Consider the following 23,448-nt stretch of genomic DNA (forward strand, 5'->3'; position numbering starts at 1 on the left):
CAGGATATTTTTAGGAACCTGTTCTTTGTGAGTGTGTGCATGTGTGTGTGTGCCAGCATGCATGTGTGCATTCTTTATGAGCCATGCAGTCTTTTAGGCCAGTCCCTTATGATTATCTCCAGGTATTTGTATGGCTCAAACAGCTCGCACTAGTGTGCAGTCTGCCAGTTAGCAAACACCAAAGTTGTGCATTAAAATGAGTTCTGCAGCTCGCAGTGTCACTTCAGGACACTTTGATGCCGCCTCTATGAATTCTGCTCAGACTCTCCTTACTGACTGCTGGGTCTGAGAAAGAAGCATAAACCTTCATGTCTGAGGTGAACATACACACGCGCTTGACGTCAACTGCTGATCACTTTGTTGTTGTGAAGGTGTTAAATTAGGCTTTCAAAGTAATGAAAAAAAAAAAAAGATACTGAAATTATAGAATATTTTTGAAGAACATTTTGGCTGTATCGTCAGGACGTTGTTATGTAACATCAAATATGTTCCAATGTAACTTAGGGAACAGTAGTTGGCTGCAGGGTTTTAAGCTGCAGTGTATTAACTGCCTTGTGCTAAATGACTACAAATCAATAAATGTTCAATAACTGCTATACCTGTGTGACCTGTGGAGGTTTCAGTTTCTGTTTTAAGTTAAGCTACCAGAGAACTTCTAATATCAGACCAAGGCTGTTTTGCACCAAGTCTGAGGGCACATCATATTCTTATTGGTAATTTATTTCACTTGGGTGAACTATCCAGGCACATCATGTACCGTTTTTCTTTTTTTTTTTATCAGTGTGTCAGGCCACACTGGGCCCAACACATAATGTTGGGGACATGGCTCTAGCAATAACTTATAGTTATTTTGTGCCCAAGGATGTTCATTTCTGATCACTTCCAACAATTACTACATGCCTTGGTAAATACCAGAGCAATAAAATATATGACATATGTCGTGGTTTGTTATTGGAATGTTGTTAGAATTAACATAAATACATTATTTTCAGTTTTTTTTTGTTTAAGTTGTCCCTACCAGATTTCAGAAACCAGGATCTTTTTAATGATGAGTTTTAAAGCAACAGAGAACTAACACCTTCAATTTTTTTTTTTTTCTGAGTTGTTATAAACTATGGGACTGACTCCATGTCACCACATTGAGAGGTTTACATCTGTGAAAAGTGTGTAAAGCCTTGTATCACTAATCTGAGGTCTGGGCAGATCAGAGTGCAAGTGCTCCATCCGCCCTTGGCTGCACTCCCTATGTGTTCCACTGAATAATGCAGGATGCACTGGGACTGTGTGGAATTACTGTTCCTGGAAGAGGCGTTCAGTAAGGCTCCATTCTTCCATCATGGAGTAACTGCGTTGTCTTTTTTTTTTTTTTTTTTGGGTTGAGGGGGGGTTCGTGCACACGCCAACGGCAACACAGCCCAAATGAAATTCTCTGTCAGAAAGATTTAGCTCCAGGAAAATTGCCCTCCTCCTCCACCAATGTGACACCCTTATTTGCGGTTTTCGCCGAGCCAGTTTGATGCCACTTTACACTGAGTTCAGACAGAGCAGGGTGGATCACAGGACTATTTCTGGAGTGTGAGATAATGGCTATGAATAAGACATGGAGATGGAGTTGATTTCTCTTTTTCTACCATGTCCTGTATTGAGAATAAGATTTGCATAAACAGAAGTAGAAGTACAACAGGTTAAAAAAAACCTAACGAAACAACAACACAACAACCTTGAAAAAGCTTGTGTTGCTTTTGAACCATTACAAATTTTATTTATGTGCTCAATGTAGGCTTTTGCTCTGTACGATGTGCACACGTTTGGCCAACACAACCTTTTTACAATTTCATGAAATTTGCAGTTCTGATTTGAACATGTGAATCTCCACCGCTCCAGTGGGTTTTGTTCACTGCTGCAGAGCTGGTGATATTACTATGAGGACGGGGACATCCTTGGCACGGTGTTGTTTGGTTTAGCTCGAGCTCATTCAGCACTTTGGAAACTCTGTGTCTGCTACGTCTCTAAACCAGCTGGAGATTTACAAAAAAAAAATACAGCACAGTGCATTTATAAATTAAGAACACATGAACATGCAGGCTATGTTAAGGACACATATTTTACTGTGTGTCCACACCCTGATTGGATTTCATGATAGAAAGTCCGACTTGATAATGATTGATTACTTCTTCCAGTCTTCGGGGTACGCAATACAGATGACCAGTACGTCATTTGTTTTGTAATCCTGCCGTGGATCGTGTTTGTGTTAGTTCTACAAACAAAGTGTTGCCTTGCACTTTTACCATCTCTGTGCCTGAGAGACGAGCCGTGAGAGGAGAGAGGAAGCGATGAATGGACTGCAGGGAAACAGCTGTTGGAGGCAACGTCACAAACTGACCAGGATCTTGTTTTCATCGATCAAAGCCCATCAACAAAGGAGCTGTTAAATATAGAGAGAGAACATCCTACTGTCGCTAAAGCCTGGTTGAGTTTCATTTTGGAATTGTTGCTGAATATTGTACCTGCAGTGTGGGCAGATTAGATTTGGCACGGCTGCATGCGTGTGTGAGGCCTGCGGTGGCTGCTGCGCTCAGCATTTCGCATCAGGGTTTGTTTGTGCAAGTTTTCATAAAGACAACCGAGCAGAAAATTTTGGAGTTCAGTCCTCCCTTGTCCTATTGTGACCCTGTTTGATCCAGAAGTTACATGTTGCACTAAATCCATTGAATAAAACTAGTTTATAGAAAATCATTGAAGAACTTTGTGAGTTTTTTTTCTCTGATAACAACTGATAGAAATATTGCAAAACCACAAATGAACTAGAGATAATTCAGGAGGAAAAAAAAGAAAAAATGCAGCTGTGGTTTTGGCAGGTGCAGAAAGTATGTCCTGTTCTCTGTTACTACCTCTAAAGGTGTGTTTCACTGATAACACAGCGCGTTCTGTGGAAACCTTTGAGCCGTAGAGAAGAAAGAACAACTCGCGCCTCGCCCAGTCGTTGATTTTCGACCTGTGCAGTGGCATCTGTCAACAGTTCTGATACGAACCCTTTTACCTGTTGGCTGAGGTTAAATCTTTTTCACTTTTATACATTTACGGTACACCGAGGCATCAGAAGCAGCTCGACTGCATTTCATAAGATGTCCGGTCATGTTGCATTGATCTGTTTGTACTTTGATCAGTTGAACTACTTCGTCTGGCTTTGTAGTAATCCCTGTATGTTCAGAGGTTGCTTATGAGGCTTAAGGACACTGCATCTGAAATACCATCTGCTTTTGGGGCTGTGCCTGATTTTTTTTTGACATCACGACTATTCATTCAGTTTTTGTGTTTGATTGCTCCTTTGTGTCATCTGACGCCGAAGTGCATCACGCACTTCACCTGAGGCAGGATATTTGCTTGTCGCCTTGCTTTTTGTTGTGTCCGTTTCTCCTGGGGATCTCGCACGTGGCTGCGAAGAATCACGAGGCCTCAGCTTCTCATGCATTCACAGGCCCGTCAGCGTTTACGTCACATCCTCAGAATGGAAAACCGGTTTGGTTTCATAGAATGACAGCGAGGCTTGTGTTGCGTTGATGAGGATGGAGCCACGCAACCATAGCAACTTCCACTTACCCTTCCCAATCTCCACACCCAGAGCAAAGGACAGAAAGCTGTTATTTTCTGTCTTACTGTCTTTATTTCATCTGATTTTGCACGTGATGCTGTGCTACTGTTGTTTCAATTGGGGAAAAAATAACAACAAAGACATAATGGAAATAGCACCATGCAGCTGTTTCTCATCCTAAAGCAATATTTTGTGGAATCTGCAGCAAACAAAGAAGAGAAAAACACGACGTGATGCACAAATACTCTGGTCGTTGTCACGGATATCAAAACCTAGACAGAAATCAAGAAAATACTGAACAAAGGCACCTGCTTTTATTAACATGGTTGTTTTGCTTGATGCATTTGTCGAGGCTGCGAGATTGTGCGAGACAGCCCAGGGCTATCTCGGAGATATATCACGCTGTTGGAAATGAAATGCTACTACATCCAGTCAGTCCTTCATGCTGACACATTGTATTTCTCATTGGGCAGAAAAAATGTAATAAACTATATTTCGGTCATTGCCGCAATATTAACAGGATTTCTTGTAGCTCTGTGAGTAATTTAGAGATCAGTTTCAGAGCTTTAAATCCTGAAATTGTGTTATTGATGTATAAAAATGCTCCTGTGAATGTTATATTGGCTGATCAGGTCGAGTGTGAATTGATGTGCTGACTGGTTTTTGCTGTGGTTATTCTCTGGAACAACAGCATCGTTGATTGAATACAGGGTGGTCTCCCAAGTTTGATTTATGGCTTAAGCAATAACGCATTGACAAGTGGCTTTAAACAAAAAACAGCAATAAAAAAACATTTCCTGACAAATAGGCCATGTCTGCTGAAATGGTTGACACACCTGTCTTTCTTGGTTGTTGATGCCGTCTCGACTCCTGCAGCAGCCGCTCATTGCAATTGTTTTTGCTAAGTTATACAGCAGTTTAAAGCACCATTTAGCAAGTCTTATGTTTACTGTTACAGTCTACATTTCCTGCGTGCTTCAGTCCCATATGGCTCCAAAGACGTCATGGGGAAGCTGTCAGCTGGAGCCCCTTAAATATCCAAAGCTTGAAAGTGCACGGTTGCCTTAGTTGGTATGTGGTGCAACCTCGTTATGGCACTTGGGCAGATTGTCAGGACATCAGATCTCCAGGCACTCTTTACATTATTTCAGCCCTCTGGATTGTTTCGTGAGGATATGTCTTCTGTACTTGCTGAGCGGAAGTGAAATGTATCCTCATGACTCAAGTTTCTCACCAGGATAATCTCAGGGCTGAGTTATTCTGAGCACCTCTGTCATGTTTGTAAGCAGTAGAGATATATTTGATGAAATAAATATCATAGTATGTTTCCAGTAAACTTTTTTATGTCATATTTGTTATAAAAACTATAAACATCATTGTTGAATTATCTCTCTACCCATTAACACATAAAATAGGCGAGGGAAGTGGATTTACCAAATGCGAACACACACGTCTTATCACATTATCCTCAGTGTAACCCTAACCTATTTTTCCCTGATATGCTTAACATATTTTTCTTGGATGCATCTAAGAAATGAATATTTATTAGTCATTTGCAGGCTGTATATTACCCAGTTCTGAGGAATATAATGAGATGGAGGTCAATGCCGTATGGACGACTTATGTCAGACAAATGAGCTCTGATCACTTCATGTTGTCAGCGCTCTGTCAAGTTTAAAGGGCTTTCTAGTGTGGCCCCAAACACACACTTCCTGACCATCAGCGTGTCTTACCTATATTGGCGCTGACAGGCCTGTGTCACCACGAGGCGTTGCTTTGATGTGGTATTACAGTGTTACTATGGGAGGCTAACACTGAGCCAGCAAGTAGGCAAAGAAGTAGCGACTGCACTTCTTATTTTCTATCAGCCTCGAGCAGATCCAGCCCGTCAAAGCCCTGATCCCCGCCTGGCTGACCTGCTAACCCACTAGCACTGCATGCTGACGGCTGGCGAATCCAGCACACGCACGGCACAGGCTTACAAAATCACTTGGCCCTGTTACACATGTACCACGAAATCCCATATGACAAGCCATCATCTGGAATTTCATGACATTGCAAAAAACTGATGTTTGTTTGTTGAAGACACGAGAATCGTCTCACAGAGCCAAAAATACAACACATGCGTGAGCAGTGTAACGAGCGAAATCAAAGATGACACGAACTTTTCATTGTCTTCAAAACAAGAAGCTTGTGTTCTCGAGCCAGCTGGTTTGCTGGAATGAGAGCCTATTATTAGTTTTTTTTTGACTGTTTATTCCAAAGATGTTAAATATACGCTTATGCACGTTCAGTCAGAAATAATAAATGCATTAATATAATGTGGAGTGTGTCACTGTATGCTAACATCTGTTTGTTCTCTGCTCCACAGGGCTCCAGAGATTATTTTGGGATTGCCGTTTTGTGAAGCCATAGATATGTGGTCCCTAGGCTGCGTGATCGCTGAGCTTTTTCTGGGCTGGCCTCTCTACCCTGGGGCCCTGGAGTATGACCAGGTAAACAACCCATTTTCTCCCCACTCACGTTGTAACAGCCGTTGGCTCGGCCCTCAGCGTTGGAGGGGAGGTCCACCTTCTCCACCCCTCCTGCGCGCCAGCTGCCACCCTTTCAAGTTTAATCTAACATCTCCTGCTTTTACTTTTAACCTTCTGTGACTCGTCAGCCCCTCTCTAACGTCTCCACATGGGAACAGTTTTCTTTAGCGCTTTTTTTTTTTTTTTAAGTGGGTCTCCCATCTTTGTATTCCTTCCATCAATTATTTACCTTTCACCCATCATTAACCCGTCACATAACTCATGGCTCCTTTAGTTTTCTTTTCTATTTTTCCATTATTCCCTGTATTTTCCGATCAAAGGAGCCCACAAAGTTCGGGTTTGTATACATCTGCAACGCCATTCAGGTCTCTATTACAGACTGTCCTTCAGGTGACTCAGGTTTGTATAATTCCTAATCCACTACAGCTTTGGATGAGTTTCTCAAATTGAGGGCTGTAAAGAGTAAAATACACACTGGAGCATTTATCTGCAGAGTTTATGGCAGATGGTTTGAAGCATCTACTAGAACGCAACCATGTCACAGAGAGGACAAAAAAAAAAAACTAAAACTGTGTGAGATTTCAACATAATGCTGTCCCATTGGTTCTAAAGGGATTTTTTTCTTGTATGGCAGCGGGGTTAAGAGGGAGAGGACTCTTATGAGATGCAGGACAGTAGTATAATTATGCATTGGAAGGAAAATGGTGATGGCACGAGGGTGATATCAGGGGAAAAAAGTGCTATATATGCTGTTTTCTTGATGGCATCAACGCCTCAAGGCTTGTATCAGCTGGTGTCCATGATGGCGAGCAGAAGGGCATATTTTTGTGATTGATAGTCTTGTCTATTAAAAGCTGTTGGATGCCTTCCCCTCCCAGTGGAGCCCTGACTGTGTCTTCCCAGGAGTAGACTGATCTGGGCTTATGTTGAGCGGCTTTTCCCTGCCTCGGGGCCCTATCTGCTCAAAGCCAGCCAACTGAGCCTCAGTCAGATTCTTCTCTGCCCCATGCAGCACCCTGAATTACAGCACTCCACCCCACTGCACTCATACCAAGGTATTTTTATGTCCTGGCATCATTTTTCACTCTCCACAGGACGGAGACAGGAGAAATAACTCAACACCTCCAAAAGAGATCTGACTTGAGTGCAGCAGCACCGGTCTAAATATGATAAATCTGTTTTTGTAGGAGCCAGTCAGCTTGCTGCAAAGCTGCTTTAGAGATATCTGGGAGGGACCTCCTTCATTTGGCATGGGACTACTTAGTCTTGATTAGGTGATGAGGGGATAGCTGGGGAGCCGGAAGCTGGCAGAGATGGAGGTGTATAGGAAACTATGAAATTAAAAGCCAGATATAAATGGAAAGGACACTGGAATGTAAAATGTATTAGATATCCGGATGCGCTGAATGTAAACGTGTGCTGATGACCGAATTCAAATACAATGTAAACAGTGTGGCGGAGGATGTAAATGTTCTGATGGGGAAAAAGTTCCCCATGAGTTCTTTACTTCTGATTTTAGCTGTTTCGATCGTGTATCTAGAAGTTGTCCCTTAATTATTATACTTATTCAGAACTCTAGCTGTTGGCCAACTTCACTCTCTCGGTCCATCTGGCTTTGAAAAATAGTTTAAGTCTGATTATTTTTGATAACGGCTGTTGCGACTTTGCCCTCCAATATGTGACGGAGCAGTTTTCTTTTCCATTACGTCATCATCAGTCTGTAATCTTCAGCACAAATGACTATGAATTACCTCCAGAGGTACAGTGATTCATTCAACATTATTTAGGAAACAACCCACCCATATGTAAGAACTCCAAAAAAAGCTGATTATCACAACATATACCAGAAAATCTTTTACTGAGCAGCAAGTAGTGAAGCAGCTGACTACTGGTGTGAGGTATCATCCTTGGGTCACAGGTTGGTTTGGCTGGTGTTGGCCGGGCCGCATGCACACCTTCGTCCCCTCTTTTCTTATCTTTCTGCATGGGGTCCTGTTGCAACCCACACAGCATATTGTATTTATAACTCTGGCTCCTCCCCACTTCGTTCCTTCTCGCGCCCCTCCTCTCCTTACCTCATTCCCCTCGAGTCTTTGGCTTCTCTTGCACACGAGGCTACTCATGTCTCTGTTGTGACAAACCTCCCAGTACAGTCAGGAACTTGTTATTGTTCCCTGGGATTAGTCAAAATGATGGGACTCTTACTCACGTGCCAGTAATTTCCCTGTCTTTGTTAATGCCTACTTGACGCTTTCTGTCTGAGTTTTTTTAAGTAAAGTGTGCAACTGTTGCAGGAAGTGAATTGAATTGCAGATAAGGAAGAAAGTGTGCTTGCTTGAGCCTTTTTTTCCCCCCTTCCTATTAGCCTTTGCCTAGCTGGCAAACCCCAAAGATTCTGCAAGAATAAGAGGATAAGGTCAGGTCAGTGGAAGTATAAAAAGATTTGGGTTACAGAGGGTAAGAAGTGTCAAGGCTGCAGAAGGAATTAATTCTGTTTGTAAGCTGGTACAAATTGTACCCAAGTGTCTCGGATGTGAACAATTTGTTTCACCCCGGACCCGGTGAGAGGTACGGTTATTTATTATACCGAACAACTGTGTTGAAATGAGTCTTTTAAAGTAAGCGCTGCTACCTGACCCGCCGTTGAATAATGGCACGTTTTGCTCGGCGTCTTCTCTCCAGCAGGCCCGGGCTCGCCAGGTCGTCGTTTTGCGAGGCTGTGCGCTGGTGATCTCACTGGTTTGTGAGCTTTCTGCGGCGACACGCCTTCAAGGAAAAATAAGGGTTTTTCCCGTCAGAAGAATTTTTCCGTCCACACACACTGGCGTCGTCTCTTGCGTCTGTGGCTGTTTATGTGGCGTTGTGGAACTGCAGCGCAGCAACAGTGTATTGTGGGTAGGAAAGAAATGGCAATTTATGCAATAGGTTTTCAGGGTAAAAGTCGTCCGGATTTAGAGTTGCTGATGGTATCGACCGCTTTGCTGTCAGAGCAACTCGACGTGACGAAATCAGACGAGAAGAGTTAATCCAAAAAACACACGGTACCGGACAGAAACACAAACGGACAGTGTTTAGAATTAAACACAAGACAATAAGTTTCGTGCCTCTTCTGTTTTTGTGTTTCACTGATTGTTTAAATACTACTCCATTCTGTTAAATGCCATATAATGTGTTATTAACTCCCATCTTTCTCTCAGTGTCACTCTTTGCTCTCCCGTCGCCGCACTGAATCTCTAATGATTGTTGTTCTTTACACCGGGGTGTGATTGACGTCAGCCGGGCTTCTCACCGCTCTCCCCTCATAAACCTGCGTACGACATTCTTGCCCCGCAGCTTCTGACTGACAGGCGTCGTGGCACAGGAAAGCATTTGGCATCGGGACCATAGGAGAGCCTTGTTATCAGGGCTGGCACAAACAGACCCCGACATCTTTCAGTGATCATCAGTGCAGGCTATGCTCAGTGCCGGGCTCTTTTTTTGGGGGGGTGTAGGTGTAGGCATTTCACAGAAATGTGCCATCTTTAAGGTCTTGGCAGCAGCTCCTGCGACACACACATCGACACACAGGAACTATGAGAGACGTGATAGTGAGATGACATTGTGGATAACCTTGTAAATTATCATTAATGTTTCAAAGTGCTACAGAGTCACATTGATATGTTTACAATAAATTCAGATTTAGACAATTTGTGACACAATGGTTTAGTAAAACTTGCTAATTCCAATCACTGTTAGGTTTTTCTGTTCACTGACTTCATGTTTTCTTCTCTCCCTCCTCTTCTCTTCTTTTCTGCTACAGATTCGCTACATTTCTCAGACACAAGGTTTGCCTGGAGAACATTTGTTGAATGCAGGGACAAAAACAACTCGGTTCTTTTGCAAAGAGTCCGACTCCCCTTATGCAGCATGGAGACTAAAGGTACGTAAGGTTTACTCTATTCAGAAATGAGGCACGTTATTATTCCGCGTTTTACAGCTGAACCTTATCCTTGTTTAAATTAAAGGTAAATAATCGTAGGTCTTCTATAGCTTAGGACAAAAGTATTTCATTCCTTGTGGATAAACATTGAGCCTCATGCAAGAAACATTCTCATGAACAGATTTTTTTTTTTATCTTCTGTCAGGTACATACCAAACTTACAAGCAATGCAGTCCTGATGTAGAGGTTCTGAGCAATGATTATTTTTTTTGTAATTTTGTCTGAAGCAAGTTTGAGATATAAAATAAAACATTTATTATACATTCCTTTTTGATAACATTTAAATATATATTTACACTGGACATTCCTTGAGCAGTTTTGCAACTGTGCGACCCATAGCCCACGCACGTTTACAGCTAGCAATCTGTATTTTCTTGATATTGATCTTTTCCTGACAGAATATTTGTAGCAGCGATTATGCATATTTGCAGATCTGGTGTATGTGCACTCACTGATGCACAGGTAGAATGTGTCATTTTGTTTTTTTTAATCAGATGTGGTAGGAATCCGCTATAGTCAATAAAATGAAATGAATAAAAAGCTTTGTTGCATGCAGCGTGTTTATAGATTCCTATCAAACAATAATGGTGGAGAATTATTAATGTCATTAAAATAAAATACTGTAGTCACCATTTTCATACCTGAAGCTGTAAAGAGAAGGGTTTTCCTTTCTTTCTTTCTTTCTTTCTTTAATTTTTAAGAAGTCACATCATTAATGAGTGCACCAAGCACCAAACACAGACGTGTCCTCACAAAACATTGTCTTCCTCTACAGTCAACAGATGAGCATGAGACGGAGACGGGAATGAAGTCAAAGGAAGCAAGGAAGTACATCTTCAGCTGTTTGGATGACATAGCGCACGTACGTTCAGCTGCCCGGACCGCAATGTACTAAATAGGAGCTCAGAGGAAGCCCGGCAGTGAATGCTCTGCAGTTACAGCCTATGAGGTCTTTGAAAGAGGAAGCACAACTGACAGCTGTATAAAGAAAGTAAAGAGAACATGTGTTACCGAAGAAAGGAGTGACTCTAAGATTAACTTCCCCTCTCTTGTTTTTGCTCAACCTAAACCAAGAAATGAAGGCCTCAGGTTTCAGTCACGAGCAAGAGACCACAGGTCGATGTTCCTCGTGTGAATTTCTGGGGCTTCGCTTACGTGATCACGTTTTTTGCCGATCGATTAAATTTCTTTAGACTGAGAGAAGAGACTGTACTGTTTAAGTGAACACTAAATACAGCGGTGAGACTGTGAACACAGCGTCCTACACCCACGTTGCTGGGAGGGCCCGCCTTTATTGAAGACGGATTTGTTCACTGGAACAGTCAAGCTAGTCAGGTTTCTTGTAGCAGCTCTTTTGAAATGGTCACATAAACATTCTTCCTCTGTAGACTATGACCAGGAAGAGATAAGATTTAAAAAAAAAAAAAAGAAAAAAGAAAAGAAAGAACAGCTTGTGTGCAGCGCTATGTTACGTAACAGACATAACATGAGCACAAATATTTGACAGTAAAGCAGTCCTCTGCGGTGGGATCCCAAACATGTTCAGAGCTTCTCTTCCAATCTGATCCTGATTTCAATAAGTTAGTTATTCTAATCAGGTAGATCTGTTTATATTTCTTTGGATGTGTGTTTAATGATAACTAATGGTTCATGTAACCGCAAGTTTAATACTGATTATGTTTATTCTTAAAGTCAGCAAAGATTCTCAGGAGTCATCATTTTGAGTATTGAATTGCATATTTTTATGGATTTTATTACTGTTTATTTATTCACTTCATATGTGAGAATATTTTTTCTAAGTTTTTAATTTTGAATTACTTAGTTTTGTATTTTTTTTTAAATATTTTTTGTATGCATAAAATGATCTTAAGTCATTTTAAGGATTGTCTGCGTTGCAGGTGAACTTAATGATGAATCTGGAAGGTAGTGACTTGGTGGCAGAGAAGGCAGACCGCCGGGAGTTTGTAGGCCTGCTGAAGAAGATGCTGCTGATCGACGCAGAGGAGAGGATCGCCCCTGCAGAAGCTCTCAGCCACCCGTTCGTGACGATGCAACACCTGCTGGATTTTCCCCACAGCAACCAGTGGGTTCACTTTCCCAACGCGCTCCCAGACATGTCATTTCGAATCTCCCACGTAAACGCTGAACACCTCCATGTCCCTCCTCTCTCTCGTCTGTAGTGTGAAGTCATGTTTCCACATCATGGATGTTTGTTGGACGCGTCCCGCTGCGTATGAGGCTGCCAACAGAAACAAAGGTCCGTTCGTCAGACCTGTAACTACAACCGCTGCTGCCTCAGCCAACCACCCTTTCAGCAAGATGACTGCAGTCCACGCTCAAGTAAGTCACTTATCAATTTGCCTCGCCTTGCAATACAATTGTATTATAAAGATAATTTGCTGAGGATATCAAGACATTTTGAATTCATTGTATATGTTTGGCCTTTGCCTGAAGCAGTGATTGAAGAAAAAAAAAAAAAGATCAGAACACTTGTTTGTTAACTTACGTTGGAGGTGTTTTTTCACTCAGTGTCTTCTCCCATTTGTCCACTTCTGCTAAGACAGATCATGTAAACAAATTTCCTTTCTTTATTGCCTTTTTGTATGCCAACTTGCCCGTCTTATTGCGTCCTGCCGCTGCTGTCATGGCAACAAAATCACGTCATTTTTCTGAGGTCATGGCAACAGTGCAAATCACCGTTGTTGCTGAGGAGAAAAGAGGAACTGACCTTTTTTTTTGGCGGGGGAGCTTTGGATCTTTACAACACAACGCATCCATTCAGAGACAATATTACTGAGTGTGACACCTGACAAACGACTATAGGCGACATTTGTTTAGAATTTTAAAGCCATGGTGACAACACAGCACACTCTGCTCTTTAGTACCTTTGAAAATATACTGTTAGATGTTTCTAAATCTTTCCAGCAGTGAATTGAATGAAAGAATGCTTGTATTTATTTTGTCTGCGAAAAAAATGATCCAGATCTTGATCATTTTACACGAGAATGTGTTTTTTTAGTATTTCCCATTTGAAGGCCTGCTTTGTGCTTCCCGTCGTGCGGATGGGGGCTGGGCTGCATGCAGGAGCTGCAGAAGAACAATATGGCCCTAGTTCTCGTTATCCAGTAAATGTGATTATGCCCAGGCACGAGCGCTGCATGAGTGCCGAGGCACATGCTCAGCTGGTTATCCCCCAGGCCCGTCTGAAAGAGCAAGTTGATAACCTTATGCCTATTGGACTTTTAAAACAAATGCGACCTCGATGAAACCGTATTAATCTGTGGTTTCACAAAGGTAGTTATTGGTTTGCAGTGTCTCAGTTATTGAGTTGGGTAATCTACAGGGTGTTCAATATCAACACCTTGAGAACAGGGCTGGAATCCTCTCAGAACAGAACCGTCCCCCCCCCCCAGGAATTTGATTGCTCAACAATTGAACGCCCTGAAATTGTAGATATGTCTGTTAGGGTTACAGTAGTGATCAATGACAGGTGAACTTTAATCTAACCGACTGTGCTCCTGGTTTCTGTGTACAGTATAGGTTCCTAATGTCTGCCTGACTGAAAAACAAGCTGCTTTTGAGAGGAATGTCGCCACCTGCTGGCTGTTTAGTGGTCATATCAACACTCATGACTTTATTGAGTTTGATCTTCTCACAAGATAATTGTCAACAAAACTGTTCAAGTGTGTGTTTCTCACTCTGTTTTTCAAGATAATTTCAGTTTTTCATACCGAGAAGTTCTTCTTATTTTATAAATATCGTCAGTCCAGGAAATATGGTTATGAGACGTATATAAACTAAATCTCATTAGTGATAATAATACATCATAAAAGGTTTGTGAAGTAATATTTATTATTTTACAGGGACTAGCTCCATCTGCACCCTCAGTGATGCATCCTGGGATTCCACTGCAGACACAAAGCAGTCAGTTTGGATGCAATGAGTCATTTCAGCAGGCCCTTATCCTGTGTCCCCCGACCATTCAAGGTGGAACCTGTAAATCTTTTTCATTATTTTCATCTTTATTTCTCAACGATAAACTTAATACTGAAGTTTTTTTTTTCTCTATCTCTCTCTCTATCCATTTCCACCTGCAGGCATCCCACCCAACACAGCCAAACCAGCAGGCTACTCTGTTCGAATGGAGGCGTCTGTGCCTCTGGTCACTCAAGCACCGTCGATCCAGCCCATACAGATCAGACCCGGAGTCATCACACAGGTAAGAGACTCGCCTTCTTCCATTCGCACGATCCGTTGTGTTCTTTAGGAAGACACAACAACAAGCGGGTGGAACCCAGAAGCTGAAGAGTCGCCGCTGATGCAGCTGCTCTTCTCCTCTTCTGTCTGACAGGCCTGGTCGAGCCGTGCGCAGCAGATCTTGGTGCCCGCTTGGCAGCAGGTGACATCAGTGCCTCCACCAACAACCACTCTGGCATCTGACACTGTAGCAGGCTCGCAGAGATTGGGTGACTGGGGGTAAGAAATGCTGTCTATTTCGAGGGGGGGTTGCTGTACGGCTAAATATATCCGCTGAATACAAGCATATTGACACTCTCACTGACCCTGAAGGTTCCCGGACGGAGAACGGGCCGTTATTTTTGAAAGGTCTACTTTTACTACTGTATTATGATGGAAATTGATGTGTTGGGTTTGATTAGACTGGAGTAAAATGTTTGGCTTTTCAAGTCTCGCTCGCTCCAGATGACGAGGGTAGGGTTATGTTTTTATATTTTTAGTCTGGAGCGTCTCGGATCTGTGCGATCACAGGACGTCAGTGAATCTGACAGCTGTGAAGCAGCAACTGAACAAATGCGGAAATGTTTAAAATAAGAGAATAACAGTTAAATTGTGTTAGATTGCTCATTATTCGTTGTTGTGTGTTATTAGGTTTAGTTTCCAGAGTGTGAGAATAGCTGCGCTGCTTTGATAAAGCACGCCTGCTCCCCTGAATGTTAATGATCTATGAGTCATACGTGTCCTTTTGACCGAGCCCGTTTTGTCACTAATGGTGCTAAAGGCTTTTGGCTCAATTTGCAATGTTGGGTTTTCTTATTGCAGGAAAGTGCGTCCCCATGGTAACCATTACAGCTCCATGATTGCACACCCTCAGCCGTTCTTAACCAACCAAATGACCATGTCCACCCACCAGCCAATCAACATAGGCATTGCACATGTGGTGTGGCCTCAGCCAGCTGCCAACAAGAGGGCAAAGCCTTGCGTGAACAGGTATGGTACACGTGGATTTCCTGTAGAACGCATTGAAGTTGATTTTCCTTCTCTAAAAGTAGCATTTTGCCTTCTTCTCCAGGACCAGCAATGTCTCCCAAAACACGAACATCCAAAATTTAGCATGTCAATCCCCAAAGATGGCCGATACAGCAAAGAATGTGGATGAGGTAGAAGAGGAGGCCGCCAGATGTCCAGAGGAAGGTCACGCCGCCGGCGAGGGCCAGGGAGCAGGTCACGTGGAGCAGGACGCCAAGGAGAACTGCTGTAAAGTGGAGCCGGACTGCGAGGAGCTCTCCGTGTCGCAGGAGCAGCGGCAGGCCATGGTGATTTCTGACCTTGCTAGCCCGACTGTTAGTGTGATCAGCATCAGCAGCGACGAGGAGGAGAGCGCACAGAGGCACTCACTGGCCGAGTGAGTATCGCTCCTCTGCTGCCTTATTGTACAATGTCACACACTGATTCATAGAGGGAAAAAAAAACATTGTTACTCAGACTGTCTGTTGTGGCATGCAGGTGTAAGGGCAGCGCAGAGTGTGAGGCCTGTCAGAGCACGGTCAGCATGGAGAGAGTGTGTTCTCTCAGCAGTCCAGACAGTACGCTCAGCACCAGCTCCTCCGCCTCCGCCCAGTCCAGCGCCTCGCCGTGCAAGCACCCCAACAGGTAGCGTCACGCCGGAGGATTGTTGCATTTATTATGTGTTTTGGAATGGTAAATGCTATGTATTGGTATTTTTTAAAAAACGGGCCTTCTGGTCTCGGACAAAAGTAGAAATCTACGTCATTCCCATCATCGGTTTTTCTGCTTCCAGCATGTCGGAAGACGAGCAGGAGAGCGGCTGCGACACGGTGGACAGCTCGCCCGCCTCACACGGTCACAACAACAGTCCCTTCACGGAGCGGCGCTACATCGCTGACAACAACCAGAACTGTGAGCCCCGCGTTGCGTGCGTCGCCCCGGAGACCGAACCCAGCAAGCCCACGGTCCGTACGGTTGTGGTGCCTCCGATGCGAGTGCAGAACAACAACAACAACAACCCTGCGGCCAATGAAACACCCGGCAACACAGGTAAAGCCTCACCCATGATCAGCACTGCGATCCAGAATCCCGAGCTGCTGTAAAAATATTCAATTTAAAAATGTTTATTTTTATTTTAATTTCTTTTATCAATACACTGAAATATATTGAAAGAAAAAAATGAATCTTAGACGTTCAAACCATTTTAAATGTGTGCAGATTACAGTTGATCATTTCTGTTACGGCTTCTGTTTATCTGAATGTGACGGAAACATCCACCGAGTTGACCGGAAGACCGTTAATGTGTCACACTAACTCAAAGGTGGAGTCACCGCTGCTGCTGCTGTCTGCTCCGCAGGTCACATGGCCTGGGATTACTCTGTTTTTGTAGGCCACAGAGGTTCTCACAGGTGATTATGGGTTACCTGCCCCAGCGTATGTGCTGTGACCGCTGGAGTGTTCACCTGTTTGCTCTCAACACTTCTCACTTTTGTTCCAGGCTGCCTCTGAGAGCTCCTGTCCTTGTGTGAAAACGCACTTTTAAAAGCCACATACAACATGTGTAATTCTTATTGAAGTATTTACTGCCCTGAATAAAATATCCCAAACATTTAATGTGAGCCAGAAAGTTATTTTTTTTGGCTGTCTTGGCACATTAATGTTTGTGGAATATTTTTTTCAGTTGCTTTAAACAGAGTTACACATGCCGCATGTAGGCTTTATAACAGCTGTGGTCGGGGGGACATTGAGCGACAGCGCTCCTTTATGAGCGGCCTTTTTATAGGTCTTTTAAAGTTGAGGGTTCAACTGTAAATCCTCAGAGAAAATCATACAGAGTCGGATTGCCTTTCATGTCACACTCCCCCAACCTTCATTCTGTTGCAACTAAAGCCCCACATAAAAGGGCACAGCTTCCTATTCTAGTGCTGCCAAGTGTATTTATAGCTGACGCTCTGACCCTGCTTTAAGCTCTATGAACGGGCTTAGTTACAAACCCCTCCCTGGTCCCCAAAACACACCTATTTATAACCGTCCAAATCAGATGATAGATGCCACCATGTTTGAAAACGTGCAAGCGATCAGCGATGAACCCGCAGCCTCCTGCCACAAATGTTGTTGTTTCTGCGACTGTGGCTGATACACTCAGCTGTTTTCACCCGTTTATTCAGACAACATGACTTTTATTTTTCTTTAATTTACTCATCTCATGCCATCTTTGTGTGTTTCTTTGTGCACTTTTACACAACCTCCTTCCTCAGTCTTGGAGTCTTCATGCCTATCCAAAGGGCGAGGTATTCCTGGCCGGCAGCATCACCACTCCACTCCCCTCCTCAACAGGCCGCAGAAACTCACCCCTGCATTCCAGCCTCAGCAACAGCAGCCTATCGGCTTTGGGCAGGTGAGTTGCTCTCAGTCCTGTGTGTGTGCGCGCATTAGGAATGTGTAAGTCAAAGTTAAGCCATTTGATTCCTTTACACATTTTCTAAAGCTGGATGAACTCCGAAAAAAACACAACAAGAATCCACCTCTGTCACTGTGTCCAGTACACAGCATTGTTTCAGACATGAGGAACATTCCTTCGCATAATACATGCCATAACAGGCTTTTGTTTACATCTGTGGTGCAGTGGGTGCACAGCGAGTGAAGCAGAGCAGAATGCTTTGGTCCAGACAATGAAAATATGATGAAAGACTGAGAATTTCTGTCTCCTCAGTAGTGAATTAAGTGCATAAAAAAAAAATTGACACATGCTTATGATGGTATTGCATCGTTTTGATTTGTATTTGCCGGAAGACGACAGACAGGAAGAAAAGCAAACAAAGACTTGGTATGAATCCAAGCAGAGGTTATTTAAACTGATTCTGTGGTTGAAGGAAATCACCTGCATTGTTGCGCATATCTCTGTTTTTCAATAGGAATCTGTGCCTTGCTGCATTTCAATGACAGATAACACATTTCAGTGACAAATATCTATTTTTTCCTTCACGCTGCAGAAAGCAGTAGCTCCATTTTATGAACATACAGACACCGTGGTACTGATCATTCAGCCATGTTCAGAATTGTTCTCAGTTTGTAGGCATATGGTTTCATGGTTTCTGTTTGTGTAGAAACATGCAGGATGACAGTTGCGAACGTGGACACGGCCGCACGCGCCGGCTGCCAGACGCCTCCCTCCGTGCCGTTTCCATGCCCGTCCTCCTCTTTTCCAGGTTCAACACTTCGGTTCCTGCCATCAAGAATGGAACGGCAATTTTGCCCACCGCAGACCGCAGGCCTACATCCCCCCCACCATGCACGGGCACACCTTCACGCTCTCCCACAGCAGCCCAAACCACAACGCAGGCCCCCACCCACACCTTGGCGGGCACCCTCACTCGCAGCCCCCGTTACTGTCGTACCCTCCGTCGGGGCCCTTGGTCACGGCGGCGCCCGTGGCCCACCTCCTGGCGTCCCCTGGGGCCTCCCGCCCGGTGCTGCAGCCCACCTACAGCATCTCCCACCCAGCAGGCATCGTGCATCAAGTGGCCGTGGGCATCAACCCGCGGCTCCTGCCCTCCCCCACCTTGCACCCCCAAGGCCAATTCAAGCCCCTGTTTCCCCCGCACTCCTACATCGCCTCGCCCGCCTACGGCAGTTTCCCCCTCAGCCCTACCAAAATAAACCAGTACCCTTACATCTGAACGCGTCTGCTCAGGTACCCTTCATACCACCTGAGGGCTAAACGAGCAGCGCGAAATCGATCCTACACCACAAAACAGCATGGTTTTCATCTCCGGGAACCATGGCACAACCACAGATAAAGCAAGCTATTTTTTGAATCATGTAGACTTGAGTGTAATTGAACTTCGAGCTTTAAAAAAAAAAAAAGAGAGAGAGAGCGAGCGAGAAAAAAGAAAAAAAGAGTTCCAATGGTGGAGATGATTAGGCAAAAATTAAGAAGGAAATAATGTATGAATGATTGAATGAAAGAATGAATGAGTAGTTAAACTCACACTTAATGTGTTTTGCACATTTGATATACCTTTGCATTGGATCTTCTACGAATACTCCTCAAGACAGGTAAATAATTGGGGTGTTGTTGAATAGTTAGACTTTGCACCCCTTGATCCCAGCTATTTTTCTATATTGCCTTCTTACGTGTGCAAGACACATCCATATTTGTAAAGCCATCCCAGTCTTTTAGCTCTAGATCAACAGATGCACATGTCGTCCACGGTGTACGTCGTACTGCGTTTGAAGTATTTGTACCTTTTCGGTGTCCTTTGGTGTTAGCAATGTCAAGTCAATTAACCAATTTTAAATAGGGTTGTTCCTCACGCTGCATGTGGTCTTGCATGAGCAAAAATGTAAAACGGAAAGATGCATAGACGTTGCTCTTATTGTTTGTGTCACAAGACTCGCTGCATTGTATAACTGTCCCCAGCCATAGTGCCTTACATATTTGAGGTTGTTAATGTTACTACTTATATATGACTATATACATGAATATTAATGTACTGGACTGCAGCACTTGAAATTCCAATCAGTCGATGCATCCTATGTGTGAGTATATATATGCACATGTGTATATGTCCATGCATAGCCTGCATGGATGTGATGTATCGCGGATAGCGGTGCTTATTTTTTGGAGTCGGTGTATAATTCAGTGTGTAGTGAGTTACCTTTTCTGTTCTTTCAAGAAGAACAGCATGCTTTGCTGTTGCGAATGCCTGCTGTTTCATTAAAAAAAAAACGTTTTTTTTTTTCCTTTCATTCTTCAGTTCCCGAATGAACTAGTGTACAAAGTGCAAGTACTGAGTATTGCTTAATATTTGATAATCACTTTCTATTTAGTGAAACTCTTACTACTAACAGTATTTGTACTGTTTGAAACTGCAATACAATCTAAATAGTCGTTGATTATATTTTTTTTTCCTTTTTTTTTTTGTCTTCGGATTTTCATTTTGAGTGTTTTCACTTTGTTTTTGTTGTTGGTTTTTTCTTTTTCTTTTCTTTTTTTTTAGATGTTTAGAAGTGTGGTCGGCATGGCTTTGACTAGGTAAGGAAAAAATGCAAATTAATTCACGGTATGGAATCTTCTAAGCCTGAGCAAACCATGCAGTATTTGATATACACACATATATGGACATATATTATAGAGTTAGACTATTTAGTACAGATGCTTGATAAGGTGTGAGTTAATTGTGTGCAATTCTCTCATTTATGCATGTGTGACAAAGTTAACTTTTCCCTTTACATTATACCATTTGTTAAAGGCTTAAGGCTTATCGGTGTCGACTGCTTATTTTATACATTCCGTCAGGGAGGATATATACATATATATGATGGTAGCACCAGTCTATATATATGTAGATATGCTGTGTGTGTGTGCATTTTTTTTTTCTGTTCATATTTACTAGTTTTGTGTGTAATTTTTTTTTTCTTCCCCCGTTTGTTTTTTTGTCTTTGATTTTCAAATGAAGTTGCTTGTGCAGCACCAAAGACTGTAATTCATTTCTCGAGCAAGGTAGCTATTCTGTTCGCGTAGACCTCAGTTATACTCTAGTCGTAGAATGGGGTTAGATTTAAAACAAACACACACACACACAAAGAAAAAAAAAAACTCGTATTCAAAAGAAGAAAAAAAGAATAAAAACAGCCGAGGTTTTGTCTAGCTTATTGGGCAATTAATAAGTCGTATCATTTCTTTCTTGAATGTATCATAGATAAGCTGCTACATGATGATTGCCACTTCAATAGCTGTGAAATTAGGTGATTTCTCTCTGAGTTTAAACCTAGCGTTGCTATTTTTGTATAGGTCCCTAATTATCTGAACTAGAAGTGGTTTTGATTTTTGTGTTTTGCGTTCATATTTGGAGTGTCATTGTAACTACTGTACTGCTGATGATGAACATTAGTTGCATTTGTTGTTTCTCGGGGTGCGTGTTTTTGCATCAGTATTTTATCCTTATTAACCTTTCGGGCTCGTCACTGCATATAAATGATGTATCGATGTAACTTAATTTTTTTTGTATGTTTTCATATTGATGTTTTGTACACATCTGAAGCTGTAGCTTGCAGGATTGATTTAACTTTCTTCTCATTGTACGTATTTGGTAAACTACCAGTACTCTATAGGTGAGTTACAGGAGCACTGTGAGACGCCAGGAAAAAAAAAAAGAAAAAAGAAATCCATTCTGTCCATTGGAAAGCTTCTGTAATGTTCCCACCAGTCACACACACAAACACACTCGCCACGAAGCACTTAAACAGGTTGTGAGGCTTGTGAGGGTTTGGTTATTTCGACTGTCCACAAAGATTATAGCCCAACGTTTTCTGTTCCAAAAAATTATCTTTCACGACTTGTTATGATTTGAGCAAGTACTTATTGCAACCATTTTTTTTTTTTTAATCTGTTCAATGTTATATATCCGGCTAGAATATCGGTGACACACTCGGATATTCAGAACTGCCTTGTGTTCAGATCGCTCTCCCCTTTATGAGTGTCTCATGTCGAAAATGATGTTTTGTCAGTGCAAAAAAAAAAAAAAAAAAAAAAGGAGGAAAAAAAAAGCGTGGCCATTGTTATGTGTCCTTTATTAAAATTGAGACAGTGTGAGCAGCACTGTGTATGTGCCTTGAGATTTAGGAAAGTGTGAATTGGTGATAGTGATTCCTCGCAGCTTATTCTGGGAGGAAGGCGTAGAATCCGGTAACAGTTCGCGAACGTGTAGTGAGTCTCGTTATTTGCCGCTCCACCACGAATTTCAGAAACAAATACTCGATATAGGACTTCATCTCGGTGTCATTCCAGAGAGTGTGACTCTGTAGACTCGTACAAACACGGCGGCGGGTCTTATCTCATTTCAGACGGTCGCCACCAAAGCCTCTCTGTGATAACACACTAAAGAAAAAGACACACACACACACACCCACACACGATCCTTGGATAGTCACTCTGGCTGAACAGCAGATGCAATACTTTACATTGTGCGGTCATTGCACCACCAAGTGTTCTTAGATAATCTCCATGCTTTACATTTGCTTGCATGTTACACCTGAGTTGCTTCACGTTGTCTGCCTACAAGCCGCCCGCTCCGAGCAGCTTCTCCACCGTGCAAGTTAGGGCTGAGCGCCGGCCGACCGGGGCACAGCGGACGACATTGGGCCTTTGCGAAATCAAAGAAGCCACGCTTTACGTCCGGGATTAGTCTGCACAGACGTGTGCTCTGCGTTCTGGAAGGAAAAAAAAAAAAAAAGTACTTTGTCAAGGAGATTACTGTCGCTTCTGTCAGTCATTGAGTGCAATACTCCACATTCAAACACTGACACTGATGTGGTCATATGTTAAATAGCTTTTTCTTTTCTTTTTTTTTTTCCCTTTCTTTACCTGTATGCTTTACTGATCATAGTCAACTATATCTTTGGGATAGAAAAAGGCATGAACTCGGCAGATTAGTGCTTGAAATAGTTCCCCAGTAATAAGCATGTGAGATGTAATCTGTGTTTTGATTCTTTCAAAGGTATTCACCAGCAATGCGCCTGCATAAACTCTCCCATACTTGTTAAGGAAAAAGAAATGGATGCAAGAGGAGAGAAATCTTAAAACTGTTTTTTTTTTCTTCTTCTTCTTCTTCACAAAATTGACATGTTTATGGATAACTTTTTTTTCTTTTTTTGAGGATTCATTTAACATTTAACAGATAAAACTCATCTGTAAAATACTACTATTAAAGTTATGATTTTATTATCCGAAAACAAAATCCTCTGCTGCGGTATTATACTTTTAGAGATCTTAATTCAGGGTCTGTATTGGTCTAAATGTGCTACTGTGTAACTCTTATTTGATTTATTGAGGCTTGTTTTGACTTACGCTCTTATGTTCTGGTCATCTGTATCGATTTCAGAGTTAATTCACACTGCAAGTTATGGAATCATCTGTTTTGATTACTCATCAAATAGACTTGATTATGAAATCTGAACTGTTACTGTTTTAATACCTGTAGATTTTTCGTGGCTTTGTTTTTTCTTTTTTTTTTCTTCCGTTTTCCTTTTTTGTTTCATTTGCTTTTTTATTTTGTGCTACACTAGTTTGCCATGTAGCAATTGCACTGTGCAAT

General features: G+C 42.5%; 1 protein-coding gene across 1 annotated transcript in view; it reads left to right on the top strand.

Annotated features, from left to right (window-relative positions):
* The window catches only part of hipk3b (homeodomain interacting protein kinase 3b), a 39,566-nt gene extending 16,927 nt beyond the window's left edge, over window positions 1-22,639 (top strand). Inside the window, exons 3-16 of the mRNA XM_030097926.1 lie at window positions 5,964-6,087; window positions 9,926-10,045; window positions 10,881-10,967; window positions 12,004-12,188; window positions 12,286-12,445; window positions 13,969-14,092; window positions 14,203-14,324; window positions 14,457-14,581; window positions 15,164-15,331; window positions 15,414-15,746; window positions 15,848-15,994; window positions 16,143-16,399; window positions 17,608-17,747; window positions 18,559-22,639. Of these exons, the coding sequence (XP_029953786.1) occupies window positions 5,964-6,087; window positions 9,926-10,045; window positions 10,881-10,967; window positions 12,004-12,188; window positions 12,286-12,445; window positions 13,969-14,092; window positions 14,203-14,324; window positions 14,457-14,581; window positions 15,164-15,331; window positions 15,414-15,746; window positions 15,848-15,994; window positions 16,143-16,399; window positions 17,608-17,747; window positions 18,559-19,029 (2,563 nt within the window). The 3' untranslated portion in view covers window positions 19,030-22,639. The remainder of the gene's footprint in view (window positions 1-5,963; window positions 6,088-9,925; window positions 10,046-10,880; window positions 10,968-12,003; window positions 12,189-12,285; window positions 12,446-13,968; window positions 14,093-14,202; window positions 14,325-14,456; window positions 14,582-15,163; window positions 15,332-15,413; window positions 15,747-15,847; window positions 15,995-16,142; window positions 16,400-17,607; window positions 17,748-18,558) is intronic.
* The last annotated feature ends 809 nt before the right edge of the window (window positions 22,640-23,448 follow it).

This window comes from Salarias fasciatus, chromosome 1 (genome assembly GCF_902148845.1).
Source record: "Salarias fasciatus chromosome 1, fSalaFa1.1, whole genome shotgun sequence".
Classification (NCBI taxonomy): Eukaryota; Metazoa; Chordata; class Actinopteri; order Blenniiformes; family Blenniidae; genus Salarias; species Salarias fasciatus.